Genomic DNA, 14,944 nt, shown 5'->3' with positions numbered 1-14,944 from the left:
CGTCCGGAGTCAGTGTCCGTAATAAATAACAAACTGCCTGAACAGCCGACAGCCATAGCAGCCGACGAGTGGTCTTTCGTTTGTTTCGACGCGGGAAAACTGCACGGGGGCTGGCACTTCCTGGCTTTGGGGCCAAACTGCGCGTGGTAGAAGCAGAGGCTTGGGGGCTGCCGCCGTTGGGCTGTATCGGTGAGGGCAGGGCTCCGCGTGGCCGCGCAGTACTGTTGCCAGGCGGAGAAAAATTTGTCGGCCTCCTTGGCCAGGGCGTGGAAATCGGTACTGGAATGGTTGGCTAAAGTTAACCGTACCTGACCTGGCAGCTGTTGAAGGAACAGTTCCTTGAAGAGGAAGCATGGCCTGTGTGTGCCCAGGAGGGCCAGCATGTGGTCCATCAGCTCTGAGGGCTTGGAGTCGCCAAGCCCGGGTAGAGAAAGAAGCCGGCGTGCGCGCTCGGCTTTGGTGATTCCAAAAGTTTCTAAGAGGTGCGTTTTCAGCGTTTCGAATTTGTTGAGCTCCAGGGCGTTTCTCGAGCAGGCTCACGACTCTGGCTGCGGTGGAGCTGCCGAGAGCAGAGACTACGTAGTAGTACCTCATGTCGTCCGCGGTGCTGTCCTGGAGTGCAAATTGAGCCTCGGCCTGGGCGAGCCAAGCGGCAGCCTGTCGTTCCCAAAACTCGGGTAATTTGATGGAAACGGCATTCGTCGCCATTTCGGATGAGGTCTTTGGAATCATCCAAAAGAGCAGCGGGGTCACCAATGTTGGAGTCGCTAGAAATCAACAGGCTCTGAGACTTTTGTTGCAGCAAAGGCAAAACGTGTGTTACTTTATTCACTCTCCATGAGGACTGAGGATCTCAGCCTCGTTGCAGGGCTATGACGTCATCACGCTACCGACACATGACGTCATCACGCTACCAACGCTCTTAAAGGGACCCTGCCCCGATAACCCAACCCAGTACGTACATATAACAACATTGGTTATACATTGTGAATTGTGTTATTGTCCCTATGTGGTCTCCGCCACAATAGAATCTTAGAGCACAGGAGGAGGCCATTCGTCCCATCGTGCCTGTGCCGGCTCTTTCGTAGAGCTATCCAATTAGTCCCACTCCCTGCTCTTTCCCCATAGCCTTACTTTTTTTTTCCTTTTCAAATATTTATCCAATTCCCTTTTGAAAGTTAGTATTGAATCTGTTTCCACCGCCCTTTCAGACAGTGCATTCCAGATCACAACAACTCGCTGCATAAAAAAAGTCTCCTCATCTCCCCTTTGTGTCCTCTTTTATCAATTATCTTAAATCTGTGTCCGCTGGATACTGACCCTGCAGCCAGTGAAAACAGTATCTCCCTATCTACTCTATCAAAACCCCTCATAATTTTGAACACCTCTATCAAATCTAGCCTTCTCTGCTCTAAGTAGAACCATCCCAGCTTCTCCAGTCTCTCCAGATAACTGAAGTCCCTCATCTCTGATGTAATCAAGCTAGACAGACTGGTAGAAGATCACGGTGTCCAGTCGATATAGTAAGAGGTCTCATTGTTACACCCCCATACTCACCGCCCCCCCCCGCACCATCCCCGGTTACACCCTCCCCACCTCCCTGCACCATCCCTGGTTACACCCCCAGCTCCGTCCCTGGTTACACCCTCCCCACCCCCCCGCACCATCCCCGGTTACACCCCCCAGCTCCGTCCCCGGTTACACCTCCCCACCCCATCCCTGGTTACACCCCCCAGCTCCGTCCCTGGTTACACCCTCCCCACACCATCCCCGGTTACACCCCCCAGCTCCATCCCTGGTTACACCCTCCCCACCCCCCCTGCACCATCCCCAGTTACACCCCCCAGCTCCGTCCCCGGTTACACCTCCCCACCCCCCACCTCCCTGCATCGTCCTCGGTTACCCCCCGCACCATCCCTGGTTACACCCCCCAGCTCCGTCCCTGGTTACACCCTCCCCACCCCCCCGCACCATCCCCGGTTACACCCCCTAGCTCCGTCCCTGGTTACACCCTCCCCACCCCCCCGCACCATCCCCGGTTACACCCCCTAGCTCCGTCCCTGGTTACACCCTCCCCACCCCCCCCGCACCATCCCCAGTTACACCCCCCAGCTCCGTCCCCGGTTACACCTCCCCACCCCCCACCTCCCTGCATCGTCCTCGGTTACCCCCCGCACCCTCCCTGGTTACACCCTCCCCGCTCCCATCCCCGATTACACCTCCCCACCCCACACCCCATCCCCGATTACACCTACCCAACCCCCTGCATCGTCCTCGGTTACACTGCCCGCCCCCACCCCAGCACCCCTACCCCCCATGCCGTCCCCAGTTAAACTATGTCTGGATATTGGGTGGTAAAAGTCTACTCCTGGTTTTAAGGGACTCGGGGTCCACTTACAGGAGAGACCTGACGCGAAACCTTAGTGAATAACATGGCATGGCGTGAAATTCGTAACATTTCCCTATAATATAATTGAAAAGAAATTGTTGTAGATACACATGGAACAGTCTGCTCTTGTTTGTAGCTAAAGTGTCAGCCATGGCTCAGTTGGCACTATTTCAAAGAAGAGCAGGGGAGTTCTCCCCAGCGTCCTGGCCAATATTTATCCCCTCAACTATCACTTAAAACAGCTTTTCTGGTCTTTATCACATTGCTGTTGTGGGAGCTGGTGTGTAAATTGGCTGTCACGTTTCCTACATTACAACAGTGACTACACTTCAAACGTGCTTCATTGGCTGTAAAGCGCTTTGGGACGTCCTGAGGTTGTGAAAGGTGCTGTAGAAATGCAAGTCCTTTCTTTTTTCTTTCATATTTAATCAGCACTTATTTTGGCAAAGTTTACAACAGGTTGGTGTTACTGTGCTGGTAAAAATCTAACAAAACCCATTGTGCTTCATGAAAACCCCATTCAGGCAGCTTATTGTACACCTGACCTGCTTCTGCTGTGTGAACTAATTTGCCAGCCACATTTAGGGTGGGTGTGGAGGAGTGCGGGGTTGGTAGGAGGAAACATGCAGAAATATTGGCCAAACTTGTTGCTAGGAAGCGAGCAGTTGTATGGCGAGCTTTACTTTCTAGGTGGGGTCGATGATAAAGCAACTGAACTTGCCCAGCCAGTCACTTCTTTGAGAACCAGTTTAGCAGCAATTTTATTATCAGGTCCTCGGTGTTGTGCGAATATCTGCTGCCAAATTCGGCATACTTTTTCAAATGTTTGCCTTTGGAATATCATCCGGATAGAAGCTAAAATGCTACACACCCTGAACAGCAACAACTTGTATTTATATAGTGCCTTTAATGTAATGAAACGTCCCAAGGCGCTTCACAGCAGCATTATCAAAAATAATTTGACATCGAGCCACATAAGGACAGGTGACGAAAAGAGGTACGCTTTAAGAAGCATCTTAAAGGAGAGAGGTTTAGGGAGGGAATTCCAGCTGAAGGCACAGCCACCAATGGTGGAGCGATGAAAATCGGGGATGCGCAAGAGACCAGAATTGGAGGAATGCAGAGATCATGGAAGGCTGTTGGGCTGGAGGAGGTTACAGAGTTTAGGAGGGTGAGGCCATGGAGGCATTACTAGACTGGGAGCCAATGTAGGACAGGGGGTGATGGGTGAACAAGCTCCCCGGTTGTCAGGGAATGTTTTTGTTTTATTCGTTCAAGGGATGTGGGCATCGCTGGCAAGGCTGGCATTTTAGCCCATCCTTAATTGCCCTCGAGAAGGTGGTGGTGAGCCACCTTCTTGAACCGCTGCAGTCCGTTGGTGAAGGTACTCCCATAGTGCTGATTTTGTTGTAGCGGTTTAGTACAACCGAGTGGCTTGCTAGGCCATTTCAGAGGGAAGTTAAGAGTCAACCACATTGCTGTGGGTCTGAAGTCACATATAGGCCAGACCAGGTAAGGACAGCAGGTTTCCTTCCCTAAAGAACATTAGTGAACCAGTTGGGTTTTTCAGACAATCCAATAGTTTCATGGTCACCATTACTGATACTAACTTTTTAATTCCAAGTTTATTTAATTTTTTTAAATTCGTTTATGGGATGTGGGCATCGCTGGCAATGCCAGCATTTATTGCCCATCCCTAGTTGCCCTTGAGAAGGTGGTGGTGAGCCGCCTTCTTAAACCGCTGCAGTCCGTGTGGTGATGGTACTCCCACAGCGGCGGCGGACCTGTGAGGAGCGGTGAGGCGGCGGCGGCGGCGGTGATTTAAAGCGAGGCGGCGGAGCAGGTAGGCTTATCAATCTCAGAGCTCCGAGAGAGGGAGAGAGAAGTAAAAAGTAATCGAAGTGTGACGTCACCAGAAAGCAGGTAAGTGATTGGTTGGTGAGTATTTCTCTCTTTCTCCTTTTTTCCAAGCTTAAATTTTTTGGTTTATACTTTATAGGGTGTTTGTGGTGTAGCGGGGACTTCAGTATATCATTTAATTGTAGTCTAATTGGTGGGACTGATTTGATTTAATTTAATTTGAATTAATTAAAGGGTAAGTCACGGCAGGAGAGCTCGGCCCCATGGTATGCTCCTCCTGCACTACATGGGAAATCAGGGACACTTCCTGTGTCCCTGACGACCATGTGTGCGGGAAGTGTATCCAGCTGCAGCTACTGACAGACCGCATTGCGGTGTTGGAGCTGCGAGTGGATGCATACTGAAGCATTCGCGATGCTGAGGACATCGTGGATAACACTTTTAGGGAGTTGGTCACACCGCAGGTAAAGGCTGCACAGGGAGGAAGAGAATGGGTGACCACCAGGCAGAGTAGTAGGCGCAGGCAGGTAGTGCAGGGGTCCCCTGTGACCATCCCCCTCTCAAACAGATATACCGCTTTGGATATTGTTGGGGAGGATGGCTTATCAGGGGAAGGCAGCAGCAGCCAACTTCCTGGCACCGTAGTGGTTCTGCTGCACAGGATGGGAGGAAAAAGAGTGGGAGAGCTATAGTAATAGGGGATTCTATTGTAGGGGGAATAGATAGGCGTTTCTGCGGCCGCAAACGTGACTCAAGGATGGTATGTTGCCTCACTGGTGCAAGGGTCAAGGATGTCTCAGAGCGGCTGCAGAACATTTTGGAAGGGGAGGGTGAACAGCCAGTTGTTGTGGTACATACAGGTACCTGTTGGAGTCGCTAGAAATCAACAGGCTCTGAGACTTTTGTTGCAGCAAAGGCAAAACGCGTGTTACTTTATTCAATCTCCATGAGGACTGAGGGGCTCAGCCTCGTTGCAGGGCTATGACGTCATCACGCTACCGACGCTCTTAAAGGGACTCTACCCCAATAACCCAACCAAGTACGTACATATAACAACATTGGCTATACATAGTGAATTGTGTTTAGGTACATATAACAACATTGGCTATACATTGTGAATTGTGTTATTGTCCCTATGTGGTGTCTGCCACATACGTCCCCCCCAGAATTCACTAGCACTGGCAATGTCAGTCATTGGGGGGGCCGGATCACACGGTTGGAACGGCTCCTCAATTCCGGGGCGGGGACCGGGGGGTTCGTCGGAGGGGCCTCGGGCGCTCAGTGGTGGACTGAGGGTGCAGAAACCGGAGGTCGGCCCCGCCTCAGGGGCTGTGCCAACTCAACGGGTCGGTCCAGATCCAGGTGGGCCGGCTTAAGACGGTCCACGGAAATGCAGTCCGGCTTACCGCCGCTATCCACTACGAAGGTCTTGTCCCCAGTTTCCAGGGCGCGGAATGGTCCATCGTAGGGTGGCTGAAGAGGTCCCCGGTGGGCGTCGTGGTGGACGAAAACGTACTCCGACGCACGAAGGTTGAGTGGAACGTGGGACTGCAGGAGGCCGTGCTGCGACGTGGGCACCGGCGCGAAAACCTTGGCGTTGTCGAGAAGGTCGGGCCGCTGACGGGCTGCGGACCAAGGTTCCGTTGCGTTGGGGGCGAGCCTCCAGTAGGAAACGGAAGTGTCGGACGGCAAGGTAGAGACCGAGAAGCTCGCGATCGAAGGTGCTGTACTTCCGCTCGTTGGGGCGGAGCTGCCGGTTGAAGAAGGCGAGCGGCTGCCAGGTGCCATTGACCCACTGTTCGTGGACGGCACCGACCGCATAGTCCGAGGCGTCGGTGGTGAGAGCAATTGGCGCATCAGGTAACGGATGCACCAGCATGGTTGTGTTAGCCAGGGCCCTTTTCGTGTCCGTGAAAGAATTGGCCATCTCCTTGGACCAGTCGATGGCGAGCTTGTCGGGCTTGCCTTTGAGGGCCTCATAAAGGGGCCGCATAAGCTGGGCTGCTAGGGGGACGAAGCGATGGTAAAAGTTGACCATGCCCAAAAACTCCTGCAGGGCCTTCACGGCGAAGGGTCGCGGGAAGTCCATCGCGGCCTCCACTTTCGATGGCAGTGGCACCGCCCCGTCCTTCGCGATGCGGTACCCGAGAAAGTCGATCGAGGACAGCCCGAACTGGCACTTGGCCAGGTTGACGATTAGGCCGTGCTGGCTGAGGCGTTGGAAGAGAGTCCGCAGGTGCGACACATGCTCCGTCCTGGAGGCGCTGGCGATGAGGATGTCGTCCAGGTATACGAACAGGAATGTCAGGTCCCGTAACACGGTGTCCATTAGGCGTTGAAAAGCCTGGGCGGTGTTTTTGAGGCCGAATGGCATGCGGAGGAATTCGAACAGCCCGAACGGGGCAATCACCGCGGTTTTCAGGATGTCCTGCGGCCGGACAGGGACCTGGTGGTAACCCCGGACGAGGTCCACTTTCGAGAATACCAATTTCCCGGCCAGGCGGGCGGAAAAGTCCTGGATGTGTGGAATCGGGTAGCGTTCGGGGGTCGTAGCGTCGTTGAGGCGCCGGTAATCGCCGCACGGGCGCCACCCGCCGCCTGGTTTCGGGGCGATGTGGAGGGGCGAGGCCCACGGACTGTTCGACCGGCGGATGATGCCGAGGCCCTCCATGGTGTCGAACTCGGCTTTAGCGATGGCGAGTTTCCCCAGGTCGAGGCGTGGTGTTCTACCCCGTGATTGGTGGCGGCGGACGAGAACGTGGGCTTTGTGAGGTCCGGGAACTCGGCGAGGAGGCGGGAAAACTCGTCGGAGGCCGAGAGTGCGCTGGACAACTTCGTCGTGCTGGACCCGCTGAGGGAATACGGGAGCGAGCTGAAAGTCTCAGCATTGATGAGACATCGGTTCTTGACGTCCACCAAAAGGCCATTGGCGCAAAGGAAGTCAGCACCGAGAAGGGGGTGGACACTTTTGCCGTGACAAAGTCCCAGGTGAACCGCTGCCCGCCAAAACAAAGCGCCACGCTCCGTTTCCCGAAGGTGCGGATGGAACTGCCATTGGCGGCTTCGAGGACGGGGCCGTGGTTCCCCCCTTGAAAGGGGCCAAACTGCGCGTGGTAGAAGCAGAGGCTTGGGGGCTGCCGCCGTTGGGCTGTGTCGGTGGGGACAGGGCTCCGCGTGGCCGCGCAGTACTGTTGCCAGGCAGAGAAAAATTTGGCGGCCTCCTTGGCCAGGTCACGGAATTCGGTACTGGAAGAGTTGGCTAAAGCCAACCGTACCTGACCTGGCTGCTGTTGAAGGAACAGTTCCTTGAAGAGGAAGCATGGCCTGTGTGTGCCCAGGAGGGCCAGCATGTGGTCCATCAGCTCTGAGGGCTTGGAGTCGCCAAGACCGGGTAGAGAGAGAAGCCGGCGTGCGCGCTCGGCTTCGGTGAGTCCAAAAGTTTCTAAGAGGTGCGTTTTCAGCGTTTCGAATTTGTTGAGCTCCGGGGGGTTTCTCGAGCGGGCTCACGACTCTGGCCGCGGTGGAGCTGCCGAGAGCAGAGACGACATAGTAATACCTCGTGTCGTCCGCGGTGATGTCCCAGAGTGCAAATTGAGCCTCGGCCTGGGCGAACCAAGCGGCAGCCTGTCGTTCCCAAAACTCGGGTAATTTGATGGAAACGGCGTTCGTCGCCATTTCGGATGAGGTCTTTGGAATCATCCAAAAGAGCAGCGGGGTCACCAATGTTGGAGTCGCTAGAAATCAACAGGCTCTGAGACTTTTGTTGCAGCAAAGGCAAAACGTGTGTTACTTTATTCACTCTCCATGAGGACTGAGGGGCTCAGCCTCATTGCAAGGCTATGACATCATCACGCTACCGATGCATGACGTTATCATGCTACCGACGCTCTTAAAGGGACCCTGCCCCGATAAACCAACCAAGTACGTACGTATAACAACATTGGCTATAAATAGTGAATTGTGTTTAGGTACATATAACAACATTGGCTATACATTGTGAATTGTGTTATTGTCCCTATGTGGTCGCCGCCACATACCAATGATATAGGTAAAAAATGGGATGAGGTCCTAAAAGCTGAATATAGGGAATTAGGGAGGTAAATTAAAAAATAGGACCTCAAAGGTAGTAATCTCAGGATTGCTACCAGTGCCACATGCTAGTCAGAATAGAAATAGGATATTTCAGATGAATACGTGGCTAGAGGAATGCTGCAAGGGGGAGGGATTCAAATTCCTGGGACATTGGAACCGGTTCTGGGGGAGGTGGGACCAGTACAAACCGGACGGTTTGCACCTGGGCAGGACCGGGACTGATGTCCTAGGAGGAGTGTTTGCTAGTGCTCTGGGGGAGGGTTTAAACTAAAATGGCAGGGGGTTGGGAACCTGAGCAGGGAGACAGAGGAAAGGGAAACAAGGATAGAAGCAAAAGGCAGGAAGGAGAAAAACAAAGGTGGCAGTCAGAGAAATCAAGGGTTTAAATCAAACATGGCCACAGTAAATAATAATTGTAAAAGGTGTAAGAGTGTTAAAAAAACAAGCCTGAAGGCCTTGTGTCTTAATGCGAGGAGCATTCATAATAAGGTTGATGAATTAGCTGCACAAATAGAGGTAAACGGATATGATATGATTGGGATTACGGAAACATGGCTCCAGGGTGACCAAGGCTGGGAACTCAACATCCAGAGGTATTCAATATTCAGGAAAGATAAGCAAAAAGGAAAAGGAAGTGGAGTAGCATTGCTGGTTAAAGAGGGGATTAACACAATTGAAAGGAAGGATATTAGCTCTGATGATGTGGAATCTGTATGGGTAGAACTGAGAAATACCATGGGGCAGAAAACGTTAGTGGGAGTGGTATACAGACCTCCAAACAGTAATGCAGAGGTTTGGGATGGCGTTAAATGGGAAATTAGAGACGCGTGCAATAAGGGCACAGCAGTTATCATGGGTGACTTTAATCTACATATAGATTGGGCTAACCAAATTAGTAACAATACTGTGGAGGAATTCCTGGAGTGTATACGGGATGGTTTCCTGGACCAGTATGTCAAGGAACCAACTGGAGATCAGGCCATCTTAGACTGGGAATGAGAGAGGATTAATTAGCAATCTTGTTGTGCGAGGCCCCTTGGGTTGGAGCGATCATAATATGATAGAGTTCTTCATTAAGATGGAGAGTGAAGTAGTTGACTCAGAGACTAGGGTCCTGAATAAAGGAAACTACGATGGTATGAGGCGCGAATTGGGTAGGATTGATTGGGGAATATAGGCAATGGCAAACATTCAAAGATTGCATGGATAAACTACAGAATTTGTTCATCCCTGTTTGGCATAAAAATAAAACAAAAAAGGTGACTCAACCATGGCTAACAAGGGAAATTAGGGATAGCATAAGATCCAAGGAGAGGACATATAAATTGGCCCGAAAAAGCAGTAAACCTGAGGATTGGGAGCAGTTCAGGATCCAGCAAAGGAGGACAAAGGGATTAATTAAGAGGGGGAAAATAGAGTATGAGAGTAAGCTTGCATGGAATATAAAAACTGACTGTAAAAGCTTTTATAGATATGTGAAGAGAAAAAGATTGGTGAAAGCAAGTGTAGGTCCCTTGCAGTCAGAATCAGGGGAATTTATAATGGGGAACAAAGAAATGGCAGACCAATTAAATACATACTTTGGTTCTGTCTTCACAAAGGAGGACAAAAATAACCTCCCAGAGATGTCGGGAACATAGGGTCTAATGAGAGGGGGGAACTGAAAGAAATCAGTATTTGTAGGGAAATGGTGTTAGGGAAATTGACGGGATTGAAGGTCGATAAATCCCCAGGGCCTGATAATCTACATTCTAGGGTACTTAAGGAAGTGGCCCTAGAAATAGGAGATGCATTGCTGGTCATCTTCCAACATTCGATAGACTCTGGAACAGTTCCCATGGATTGGAGGGTAGCTAATGTTACCCACTATTCATAAAAGGTGGTAGAGAGAAAATGGAGAATTATAGACCGGTAAGCCTGACATCGATAGTAGGGAAAATGCTAGAGTCCATTATAAAAGATGTAATAGCAGAGCACTGGGAAAACAGTGACAGGATCGAACAAAGTCAACATGGATTTACAAAAGGTAAATCATGCTTGACTAATCTACTGGAATTTTTTGAGGATGTAACTGGTAAAATAGATAAGGGAGAACCAGTGGATGTGGTGTATTTGGACTTTCAGAAGGCTTTCGATAAGGTCCCGCATAAGAGGTTAGTGTGTAAAGTTAAGGCACATGGGATTGGGGGCAAGGTATTGACTTGGATAGAGAACTGGTTGGCAGACAGAAAGCAAAGAGTTGGAATAAACGGGTCTTTTTCCGAGTGGTAGGCAGTGACTAGTGGGGTACCGCAGGAATCGGTCCTTGGACCCCAGCTATTCACAATATATATTGATGATCTAGACAAGGGAACTAGATGCAATATCTCCAAATTTGCAGACGACACAGAGCTGGGTGGGCGTGTGTGCTGTGAGGAGGATGCCGAGAAACTCCAGGATGATTTGGACAGGTTGGGTGATTGGGCAGAAGCATGGCAGATGCAATATAACATGGATAAATGTGAGGTTATCCACTTTTGTGGCAAAAACAGGAAGGCAGATTATTATCTGAGTGGCAATAGATTGGGTGAAGGGGAAGTGCAACGAGACCTGGGTGTCCTTGTGCACCAGTCGCTGAAGGTAAGCATGCAGGTGCAGCAGGCAGTTAAGAAGGCAAATGGTATGTTGGCCTTCGTAGCGAGAGGGTTTGAGTACAGGAACAAGGATGTCTTGCTGCAGTTATACAGGGCCTTGGTGAGACCACATCTTGAGTATTGTGTGCAGTTTTGGTTGCCTTATCTGAGGAAGGATGTTCTTGTCATGGAAGGAGTTCAGCAAAGATTCACCAGGCTGATACCTGGGATGGCAGGAATGACGTATGAGGAGAGATTGGGTCGATTGGGCTTGTACTCGCTGGAGTTTAGAAGAATGAGAGAGGATCTCATGGAAACTTATAAAATTCTGACAGGACTGGACAGACTAGATGCAGGAAGGATGTTCCCGATGGTCGGGGACTCCAGAACCAGGGGTCACAGTCTAAGGATAAGGGGTAAGCCATTTAGGACAGAAATGAGGAGGAATTTCTTCACCCAGAGAGTGGTGAACCTGTGGAATTCTCTACCACAGAAGGTAGTAGAGGCCAATTCATTAAATATATTCAAGAAGGAGTTGGATATATTTCTTAAGGCTAAAGGGATCAAGGGATATGGGGAGAAGGCAGGGACAGGGTACTGAGTTTGGATGATCAGCCATGATCTCATTGAATGGCGGAGCAGCTCGAGGGGCCGAATGGCCTACTCCTGCTCCTATCTTCTATGTTTCTCTGTTACATGAGTGGGCAATAAGGTGGAGTCTAATGTGGGGAAATGTGAGGTCATTCACTTTGGGAGGAAGAATAGAAAAACAGAATATTTTTTAAATGGTGAGAAACTATTAAATGTTGGTGTTGAGAAAGATTTTGGTGTCCTCTTCAGGAAACACAGAAAGTTAGCATGCAGGTACAGTAAGCAATTAGGAAGGCAAATGGCATGTTGGCCTTTATTGCTGGAGAGTTGGAGTATAAGAGTACGGAAGTCTTGCTACAATTGTACAAGGCTTTGGTGAGACGACACCTGGAGTACTGTGCACAGTTTGGTCTCCTTATCTGGGGAAGGACATTCTTGCCTTAGAACAAAGGTTCACTAGATTGATCCCTGGGATGAGAGGGTTGTCTTATGAGGAGAGATTGAGTAGATTCTCTGGAGTTTAGAAGAATGAGAGGTGGTCTCATTGAAACATAAGATTCTGAGGGGGATTGACAGGGTAGATGCTGAGAGATTGTTTCCCCTGGCTGGAGAGTCTAGAACTCGGGGGCATAGTCTCAGGATAAGGGGTCGGTCATTTAAGACTGAGATGAGGAAGAATTTCTTCACTCAGAGGATTGTGAATCTCTGAAATTCTATATGCCAAAGGGCTGTGGGATGCTGAATCGTTGAGATCGATAAATTTTTGGACTCAAGGGGAATTGAGGGATATGGAGATGGGGCGGGAAAGTAGAGTTAGGGTCGAAGATCATCTATTGAAGGACGGAGCAGGTTCGAGGGGCTGTATGGCCTACTCCAACTCCTAATTCTTATGTTCCTATGTTCTTGCATGTGGAATATTTTGCGGAATATTGCGGCCACTCACTGGTAAAGTACAATAGACATTACTTCTGTAGACCCCTGGAGTTAGTCTGTCCTCCTCTACCCTTCTAAAAATAAAGGACTCCAGCACCTAAAGAGCTCAGGTACAGATGGCAGTGGATTGATTCGGGAACCAGCGACATGTACATATACAGCTCCTGGAAATCGGTACACAGACAGCACCCAGTACACACAGAATTTCCCCACCTCGCAATCTGTATACACGGAGTCCCCAAATACATGTACACACACAGCCTCTGATAGATTTTAACACATAGCCCCTAATCACAAGTACACACACAAATCCGCCACTTACGTTCGGCCGTTTCCACTCAAAGGCAACTGCAGGCTTCTCGCTGTAGAATAGCGACGCCTCGTCCGCTGGGAACTCCTGGTCCTCGTATAAAACCCCCTGCTCCAGACACTGGTTCTTCAGCTCCTGGTAGGTGGCTTTCCTGGCCTTGACTCCGATAGTCCCCCGGTCTTTCACCGCCTGCTTTTTCTGGGATCCCCCACTAGCGGAGCTGAACACATAAGGCATGTTTGAGCGGAACCGAATCGGCGACTGGAGAAGCTGCAGCGAGCAAGGTGTTGCTTCACCTGGCTCTGACCTGTTCCTATAGCACTCCACCTGTCTCCATGGGCCCCACCTCTCCTCTTGGGGCTTCTCCTCCCACACTTGTTGTCATGTCAACCCTAGAACTGGCACACCCTCACCAAACACCAGCACTTTCCACCTCTTACCATTCTCCCACCTCATCAAGCTCAAAACCTGAGGTTCACTGCCTTGACAACTGAAGGGAGTGACTGTCTGGTCATGCAATGTCAGGTCTGGCTTGATCCTGCAAGTCCTTGTTACCCCCAGACTCCTGGCTGGCCTCCCATCTTCCACCTTCCACCTTCCATAAACTTGGGTTCATCCAAAACTCTGCTACCCGTATTCTAATTCGCACCAAGTCCAGTTCACCCATCACCTACATTGGTTCTCAGTGCAGCAACCCCTCCAGTAATGCCAACTCTCGCGAAATAATCGCGAGAAGCGCAATTTTTAATGAAAAATTAATACAATTCACGATCTCGCGATTCAACAGTGAAATCTCACCTCTTTCTCGGGGAATAACGTAATGACGCTGGGCAGGAGTTGACCAGCACACCAGTGGCTCAGTGGGCAGCACCCTCACCTCTGAGTTAGATGGTTGTGGGTTCAAGTCTCACTCTAGAGACTTAAGCACAAAAATCCAGGCTGACACTTCAGTGCAGTGCTGAGGGAGTGCTGCACTGTCGGTGGTGTCGTCTTTTGGATGAGACGTTAGAACGAGGCCTCGTCTGCTCTCAGGTGGATGTAGCAGATCCCATGACACTATTTTGAAGAAGAGCAGGGGAGTTATCCCCAGTGCCCTGGCCAATATTTATCCCTCAAACTTAACAAAAATTCCAGATTATCCGGTCATTATCACATTGCTGTTTGTGGGAGCTTGCTGTTCACAAATTGGCTGCTCTGTTTTCTACATTACAATAGTGATTCCACTTCAAAAAGTACTTAATTGGCTGTAAAGCACTTTGGGACATCCAGTGGTCGTGAAAGGCGCTATAGAAATACAATAAAAACAGAAAATGCTGGAAATACTCAGCAGATCAGGCAGCATCTGTAGGGAGAGAAACAGAGTTAATGTTTCAGGTCGATGACCCTTCGTTAGAACTGGAAAAAGTTGGAGATGGAACAGGTTTTTAAGCAAGTGTAGGGGCAGGGAGAGGGGGAGGGGAGGAAGGAACAAAAGGAAAGGTCTGTGATAGGATGGAAGGCAGGAGCGATTAAGGGACAAAAGGGATGATGGTGCAAGGCAAAAGAAGATGGTAATGGGACAAGTTAAGAAACAAAAGATGACTCTAGATGAAGTGTAAATGGCACTGGCAGAATGATCGTCAGCTGCCATGTGAGAGAGAAAAAAAAGATAGGGGCAGAGGTTATGGTCTGAAATTGTTGAACTCGATGTTGAGTCCAGAAGGCTGTAAAGTGCCGAATCGAAAGATGAGGTGCTGTTCCTCGAGCTTACATTGAGCTTCATTGGAACAGTGTAAGAGGCCGAGGACGGAGAGGTCAGAGTGGGAGTGGAGCGGAGAATTAAAGTGACAGGCGACCGGAAGCTCGGGGTCACCCTTACGGACTGAACGGAGGTGTTCCGCAAAGCGGTCACCCAATCTGCATTTACTCTCCCCAGTGTAGAGGAGGCCACATCGTGGGCAGCGAATACAGTATACTAAATTGCAAGAAGTATAAGTAAATCACTGTTTCACCTGGAAGGAGTGTTTGGGGCCCTGGACAGTGGGAAGGTAAAAGGGCAGGTATTGCATCTCCTGCGCTTGCATTGGAAGGTGCCATGGGAAAAGGAGGAGGTGCATGGGGTGATTGAGGAGTGGACCAGTGTGTCTTTCTTTCTTACCCCGATTGGTCAGTGCGCGG

General features: G+C 50.4%; 1 protein-coding gene across 1 annotated transcript in view; it reads right to left on the bottom strand.

Annotated features, from left to right (window-relative positions):
• capn9 (calpain 9) overlaps positions 1-13,270 on the bottom strand; it is a 536,943-nt gene extending 523,673 nt beyond the window's left edge. The window contains exon 1 of the mRNA XM_085996768.1: positions 12,800-13,270. Within this exon, the coding sequence (XP_085852894.1) occupies positions 12,800-13,024 (225 nt within the window). The 5' untranslated portion in view covers positions 13,025-13,270. The remainder of the gene's footprint in view (positions 1-12,799) is intronic.
• Positions 13,271-14,944: the final 1,674 nt, after the last annotated feature.

This window comes from Somniosus microcephalus, chromosome 9, assembly GCF_052327205.1.
Source record: "Somniosus microcephalus isolate GS21.2 chromosome 9, FLI_Smic_1.0, whole genome shotgun sequence".
Classification (NCBI taxonomy): Eukaryota; Metazoa; Chordata; class Chondrichthyes; order Squaliformes; family Somniosidae; genus Somniosus; species Somniosus microcephalus.
The sequence above is the reverse complement of the archived record's forward strand: the minus strand, read 5'-3'. Positions and strand labels throughout refer to the sequence as shown.